Consider the following 7,734-nt stretch of genomic DNA (forward strand, 5'->3'; position numbering starts at 1 on the left):
TGCTTCCTCTTAGCGATCTTCAAGGGTATGAAGATGCACTCCCACTCCTAACGATGAAGATATTGTTTTTCTCAGGGGCCCAAACAATGAAATCATGTCCCAGTCAATATGCACTCCAAATGGTGAACGGGCATGTTCATCCTCCGTCCTTGTGGTTGAACTCACCCCCCCCCTCACACACACACAAAAAAAATTTTATCTCAAGTTTTGTAGCAGATTTTTTTAGTTGTTGTTTTTTCAACATATGATGTAAGTGTTATTTGAGTTGAATAAAGTTAACCATGAAGGTAGGCCTTCCCGCGATAAATAATAATAATAATAATAATAATGTATTTTTTATTTGTAGATAAGCCTTTTAATTAATTTGACACTAACAGCCGCTCTAGATAGTCAAAGAGTAAAAATAAATGATATAACAGGCGACGATTGTTGTACAAATACATGACAGCATGCATTAATGATGACCAATGTCATCCATACAAATAGATTTTGTCAAATATGTGTAGGATTCTGTAAAGAATACGGAGTTAAGCTGGGAACACAATGTATATTAATTAAGATACCAAACTCTCTAGATTTTAACCCTCTTGGTGTATCGGAGGCTATGGATCGCTGTGGGCCCCATTTGTAAGTGTATGTGTCGTTAGTTTAGACTAGCACATATGTTTTTGGTTTTGAGAAGGTACTTCATGGTTTTGCTTTTTTCTTGTGTTTCTATCGGTTTCATAGTTTTTCTTTTGGAACGTTAGATTTTTAAGCATGGCAAATTATATTGTCGTGAGGATAACAACTTCCTCATCAACCATGACAATTTCTGCAAAAAACAAATTGAACATGATAGGATTTTCCATGCTTGCTAAAGGAAATTGTCATTCTCGTGATAACATAATTTGCAAACTTGGGCATTCGATTTGCAATGCTAAAAAAGTCTGACATTTGATTTGCGGCAAAATCATTTTCTTTTGGGTTTTTCCTGTTTTTATTTTTATTTTTATTTTTTATTCTACTTTCCTGAATATGCAATGCTTTTCTCTTTTTGTATGAATATATATGAATAATTATAAGACTATTAGTATATCAAGATATTTCTCGCAAAGGCCTAATGTTTATGTCAAACCAATCCTAATACCTCTGTATACATAATGTGTCAAAATTATAGAATTTTTAATGTGCAATTAGACATATCTAAGATTTCATTCATTCACAAACAAAAGTAATTATACTTCATTCCTAAAATGCAATGTTGTTGTTATTACGGGAACATCAATGCTCACATTTTGATCGCCTCATTAAAGCGAGAGAGCTCCTCTTGTGTGGCGACAAGATCAAAGATGTCGTCCACAATGTAGACCATTGAGATAACCTTTGTGGCCTCAACCCGATATCTTGAGAAGGAGAAACCCTCAAGGATAGTCATGGACCACATGTACCATTTCAGAACTTGGTCCCTTGCAGCTGGAATTTCTTGAGACAATCCCAAATCCACCCACCATCTGTGTGAAAATGAAGTTTTCATAGTAAAAAATCACCACATCTTTAATTGTGCGAATACATGAGCAAAAAAATATGTTAATCTATTAATTCCAAGTGAGTTCTCTCTTATCAATATGCAGGTGGGTCAATGTCTGCAACAACTAATAATGGAAGGAGTGTACTTTATTATATTCCTACCTCTTAACCTCTTGCATTTCACTCTGATGTTGCAACTTCTTCATCTGAAATTCTGCAAGTGCCAGCTTCTCAATTGCAGTGTGCCTAGTAGGCAAGTTTCTGGAGGTAACTCAAATGATGCCTAGCCTTGTATTGCCTCAGGCTCACATGGTAGGGATGGTCTAGTGACTTCATCACATATCTCGCAAGGTTTGGCTCAAAATACTTAAGTGCAAATTTCATGTTCTTGCTTGAGAATTCCTTTGCCTTGTAGAGTGAAGCTTCTTCCATGTTGAGGTGTGACATGTCATGCAAGCTCAGCAACCCTCTAATGTCTTTGCTATGCCTAAGGTTGAAATCACCATTATCGTTTGTGAACTTCTAAAGAACATCGTCTGCCATACAGCGACAAGAAGGCGTCTTAGGTGCATGTCATACATAACGAAAATAATACATCTCACGAGAGGTGCTTCTATGCTACACAAGGGACCGTTATTTTTTATTATTAAACTTGGTTACTCTAAGGCTAATTTATTATTAGCAAAATTATCACATAAAGTCATATCGTTGACCAAATTGCACTCAAGTTTCCAAACTCGTGTGTTTGTCTAACCCAACACACTAAACCAGTATTTTACTGATCTGCCGAAACATAATATCCAACTTCTCTCATCAGCCTTAAGGAAAGGGTTGCGTCAAGTAGATCATCACTATGGAGGAGATCCACAGACGAGTCCATTATGTTATCGATTTCATCCTGGAAATAGTGGTCAATGCAGAGGCGTTTGAGGTGATCAACCATGCTCAACATTCCTTTGTTGCTCTTCGGATGTTGATGAAGCAACTCTTGAACATTCATTAGGCTTTCCTGGTATTACACATAGAGCAAACTTCTTTATAAAAAGAATTCAAAATCTAGATAAGTGCAATATATATCATATATTATTTGCATTCAACAATAGACGATATCATAGGAAAATCGAACTAATCCTAAACCCGGAAGATGCATCATAATATCACCACTTGCTTATGCTAGATTCAGGCATAGTATTATGTGCAAATTCTATACCAAGCATCTTTTAGATTTTATCCCTCCCTTTGTTTAAAATTGAGAACTTCATTATCGGGAGTATTAACAATGATAGGAGGACTAGCCATGAAGGCAAAACAAACGAACTAACACATGGACGCACAAGAAGCAAGCGAAAAGAGAAGAACGGAAGAGGGGCGAAGAAAAGGCAAAGGTTTTCAAAAATCGTTTTAGAAGTGGGGGATAGGAAAACGAGAGGCGAATGGCAAATAATGTAATGCGAGGGAGAAGAGTTTATGGTGGGTACTTGGTATGTCTTGACTTGGCGTAGATCTCCCCGGCAACGGCGCCAGAAATCCTTATTGCTACCTCTTGAGCATGCGTTGGTTTTCCCTTGACGAGGAAAGGGTGATGCAACAAAGTAGCATAAGTATTTCCCTCAGTTTTGAGAACCAAGGTATCAATCCAGTAGGAGACAACGCACAAGTCACCTAGTACCTGCACAAACAATCAAGAACATTGCAACCAATGCGATAAAGGGGTTGTCAATCCCTTCACAGTTACTCGCAAAAGTGAGATCTAATAGAGATAGTAAAGTAAATATTTTTGGTATTTTTGTTGTATAGATTGGAAAGTAAAGATTGCAAAATAGTAAACGAGATGCGATGTAAATAAAAGAGATGTAATATAATAGGAAAGAGACTCGGGGGCATAGGTTTCACTAGTGGCTTCTCTCAAGACAACATGTATCACGGTGGGTGAACAAATTACTGCCGAGCAATTCATAGAAAAGCGCATAGTTATGAAGATATCTAAGTCAATGATCATGAATATAGGCATCACGTCCGTGTCAAGTAGATCGAAACGATTCTGCATCTACTACTATTACTCCACACATCGACCGCTATCTAGCATGCATCTAGAGTATTAAGTTCATAAGAATGGAGTAATGCATTAAGCAAGTGGACGTGATCCATTCATGCTATGTTGTTGTTCTTATTATTGTACCAAGGTGGACTCCTAATAGTATTGGAACCTATTGTGTGAGGTGGAACGGTAGTACCGCTGGCCACAACAGTAGTACCGCCTACCCCTGCGGTAGTACCGCCCTGTGCGAGGCTGAGCGAGGATAACAGTTGGTTTTTCTTCCCCCCTTATAAAAGGAGGTCTTCTTCTCCAAGTTGACTTACCTCTTTTCCCCAAGCTCCATTGTTGCTTCAAAGCTCATTTTCGCCCGATCTCTCTCCCTACGCAATCAAACTTGTTGATTTTCTAGGGATTGGTTGAGAAGGCCCGGATCTTCCCACCAAGAGAAATTTGATTCCCCCCGCTCATCCCTTGCGGATCTTATTACTCTTGGGTGTTTGAGCACCCTAGACGTTTGAGGTCACCTCGGAGCCATATTCCATTGTGGTGAAGCTCCGTGGTTTCGTTGGGAGCCTCCAATTCGGTTGTGGAGAGAGCCCCAACCTTGTTTGTAAAGGTCCGGTCGCCGCCTCCAAGGGCAACAATAGTGGAATCACGGCATCTCGCATCGTGTGAGGGTGTAAGGAGAATTCGGTGGCCCTGATGGCTTCTTGGGGAGCATTGTGCCTCCACACCGCTCCAATGGAGACGTACTTCCCCTCAAAAGGAAGGAACTTCGGTAACACATCATCGTCTTCACCGGCTCCACTCTTGGTTATATCGTGTCTTTACTTGTGCAAGCTTTTGTGTTGTATCCTTAGCTTGCTTGTGTACTTTTTGTTGTTGTATCATATAGGTTGCTCACCTCGTTGCATATCTAGACAACCTACTTTGATGCAAAGTTTAAATTGGTAAAGAAACGTTAAAAATTGTTAGTTGCCTATTCCCCCCCCCCTCTTTAGTCAACTATATCGATCCTTTCACACGCGATAATCCTCCTAGCGCAGCCACCTTGGGACAGGGAAGGATGGATCAAGGTTTCTTCTACTTCTGATTTAATCCCCATTAGTGCTCTAATTGATGATGCATGGATGCGAATTTTGGATAGCTAGGTTGTTGGCATGTGGTATTTTTTAGATGATGCAAACTGCGTTCTGTTATAGAAATATGGTACATCATGACAGTCGCCATGATAATGCATAATATGATCATTGATCATAATTGTAGGAAAGATGTAGATTATTTTTCTCTATGAATCGATGCAAAAGTCTGTACAACCATGTAGAAGGGAAGACTGCTTCCGACGCTTTCTTGAAGTTTACCACGACATTCAAAATTCGAATACCCATGGAGATCTCTCCAATGAGTGGTGGGCATGGAATGGGCAACAAAATCTCTAGTTTTACGACTTTATCCCTATGTTTCATGCATGTGTGATGAACTTTGTGTTATGTTTGACGAATAAATTGTGTTGAATTAGATGTTGTGGACTGATGAACTATGTAATAAGTGTTATTTGTGTTATGTTTGTTTTTGAGTTTATTTGAGATGAGTTAGATATTTTTTTGTTGAACTTGTTTTTCTCTACTACTATTAAAAGAGCAAACTAGAGTTATTTTACAACCACCCAAACAAGTGTACACAGAACAATCAGAACCCTCAGGTCTAATCCATTTAGTCAAATCTAACAGTATATAATGACCCGATGGTCTGCCAGCCGATTGAACGGCTGTGATTCAATGTTCTGCCGCGGCAGACCATGGTCGCGCTACTCCCCTAGATGACCGATGTGATCCGTAATTTTAGGATCGTCCTCAACCTGCCTCCCCTCGAATGCGCACAGATTTGCTCCATCCCCAACCTCCCCGGCACCCTACCGCCTCCTCCCCTCATCGCCGCCCCTCGCCAGCCGTCCGTCCTGCACTCAGACTCTCGCTACCGACCCTGTCTGGTCTACCCGCAGACCCGTCACTCCCTCCTCGCCGTCCTTCAGTTCTGCCCCTGCCGCCCCTCTCTCTTGCAGCGGAGCAGAAGCGGAAGCGCCGGGAGAAGATCAACCGACGATTCATTGAGCTATCCACCATCATCCCCGGCCTCAAGAAGGTCAGCTCCTCTTCTTGCACATACGTACATACGCAACAAAATAATTATCTTAACTGATTGACCAAATAATTTCCTGAACTGATTGGCCAACTAAGTACGTCAAGCAGTAGCAGGAAAATCTCAAGGCACTCGAGGACGCAACCTCTAGAGCATCCAGTCCATGGTGCTCATCAGGAAATTGTGCACAGCCGCGCCGGAAGACGTCGGCGGCTGCTGCCCGTCATCGTCTGCAGCGGCCGTAGCTGGAAGCACGATGCCAACGACCGGGAAAGTGCTGCTGGAGGTCGAGCTCCCCTCTTATTGTTTCCCACATCCCCTTTCTTTCAAAATTCTGAACCCAAAGATACACATCCACCAACGTTGCGCTCGGTCATGAATATTACATCCTTGCACACCTGCATCAACAAGATGTCTATAATATCTACCTGCATGCTTAGGCTAGCGCTTGTGTACGCCCATGTTGCCATATGCTTCCAATCGGTTCAGAAGAAATCTATCTTATATGTGCATACCTGTCAGAAAGCATAAAGCACTCTGGTGAATCACTTTGGGATTTCATGGTTGTGCCAAAAATTGGTACCAGATCACAGGTCGTTCGTCCGTGATTTTCCAAAAGCAAGTACAAGATCATGGTGTTACTGAAGTGGGAAGATAATTGATCTATAACCCAGTTGTGCGTCAACCCTGCGTCAATGGTGTTTCCAACGATCAACTATCCCCATCTTTTTACCTCAAAAAAAAACTATCCCCCTCTTTTGTAGTATTGACAAAAACCGTGCCAATGTTGCTATAGTTTCATCACCAAAAAAGAGAATGCAGTTTTGTTAAATTAATTTGTGTAATAATATGTTCATTACTGATCCTGAACAAGGAGTAGACGGATTATAGTTTCTAAAGCTTCTCTGTTGGGATGCATAGGCGAGAAGGACAGCTGGAGTCGTCGGCGTCGCTTATGGAGCTCCACACCATTGCCTAGTTGTACAATAGCATGTGCAATTTTCTCCATTCAAGACTAAGTGCAAATTGTGAACTCTTTGCCAAACAAGAAGATATGAGGATCAGGCATATAGGAAGAGATATTACACCATCAGTCAAGTATATTTATGCAGCAATGCCTTATTACTCCTACAGAAGATACCATTACTGCTGCTCATAGGAAGAAATATTACACCATCAGTTGAGTTTAGCTAAATCTGCAGTTTTCATTACAATGCATGAATCTTATTTATCTTGCTTCAAATGAACAAACAAGAGAGGATGAAGTACCCATCTTCCAGTCATCTGGCAAGCAATAGTCCAGTGCATATTGCAGACCTTCTTAGCAAGCATCATCAAGTGCCATTGTATCTTGAATAACACAATTATACAGGGATCTTGAATAGCACATCAAACAGAGGCACGCCTAATTGAAATTACATTGGTACATTAGTACATGGTAAACTGCACATTGGTACATTAGTACACGGTAAACTGCACAGTTGACACGAAGTAATGTCTAAGGACTAAGATCAAATCAGAATTAGTCCTGGCAGTCAATACAGCAATGAGAATTCATTTCACAATAACATAGCTCATACCAGTGGAGGCATCGAACTGTGCCCATATATTTTTGCGCACCCACGCCCGCTACTTGTTGTCTTGTTGCGGGCATCTGCGTTGGGTCGCCCGTGAGCATGCTGAGCTCGAGCGCATCCTTCGGCACTTCGGCGACCAGATTCGAAGAAGGACGGGGAAGAGCAGGGGCGTGGAAGTCTCGCACCTCCGACGGAGCCTAGCACTGGGATGCTCCCGTGCACGCCGAGCTTGGGGACCTCCTCGGCCACTTGGGCGGCCGGATTCGTTGGAAAGGCAGGGAAGAGCAGGGGTTGCGAACCTCTTGGTGGCGGTGGGTACGAAGGGGAGGGGTGGCGACGACCAAGGAAGAATGGGGAATGACAGGGAGAAATGTGAGGGCCGATGGGATTTTTTTTGAGGTGAAGCGGTGGGTGGGTAGGTAGTTGACGGTGTGAGGGGCCTAACTGAGGGAACGTCTCCCTGTCCATTGA

The 7,734-nt window shown here is 41.9% G+C and overlaps 1 protein-coding gene and 1 pseudogene across 3 annotated transcripts; one reads left to right on the forward strand and one right to left on the reverse strand.

Annotated features, from left to right (window-relative positions):
• Window positions 1-1,263: 1,263 nt before the first annotated feature.
• Window positions 1,264-2,491, reverse strand: LOC125525146 (annotated as a pseudogene).
• A 2,696-nt stretch (window positions 2,492-5,187) lies between these two features.
• Window positions 5,188-6,977, forward strand: LOC125525147. 3 transcript variants are annotated; one of them, XM_048690166.1, is made up of 3 exons: window positions 5,203-5,689; window positions 5,785-5,972; window positions 6,608-6,977. In XM_048690166.1, the coding sequence occupies exons 1-3, from the start codon at window positions 5,367-5,369 to the stop codon at window positions 6,703-6,705; spliced, it is 609 nt and encodes a 202-aa protein (XP_048546123.1). In that variant the 5' UTR covers window positions 5,203-5,366; the 3' UTR covers window positions 6,706-6,977. The 3 variants fall into 3 exon arrangements, with proteins under 3 accessions (XP_048546122.1, XP_048546121.1, XP_048546123.1); XM_048690165.1 differs by lacking the exon at window positions 6,608-6,977 and having other exon boundaries at window positions 5,188-5,689; window positions 5,797-6,592; XM_048690164.1 differs by lacking the exon at window positions 6,608-6,977 and having other exon boundaries at window positions 5,194-5,689; window positions 5,785-6,587.
• The last annotated feature ends 757 nt before the right edge of the window (window positions 6,978-7,734 follow it).

Source organism: Triticum urartu, chromosome 7, assembly GCF_003073215.2.
Source record: "Triticum urartu cultivar G1812 chromosome 7, Tu2.1, whole genome shotgun sequence".
Classification (NCBI taxonomy): Eukaryota; Viridiplantae; Streptophyta; class Magnoliopsida; order Poales; family Poaceae; genus Triticum; species Triticum urartu.

What these genes read in the sequence shown, in the direction of transcription:
- LOC125525147 (XM_048690164.1), top strand. Translation starts at nt 5,367, where the DNA reads ATGACCGATGTGATCCGTAATTTTAGGATCGTCCTCAACCTGCCTCCC. An exon ending in TCATCCCCGGCCTCAAGAAG is followed by an intron (nt 5,690 to 5,784) that starts GTCAGCTCCTCT and finishes TGGCCAACTAAG; the next exon opens with TACGTCAAGCAGTAGCAGGA.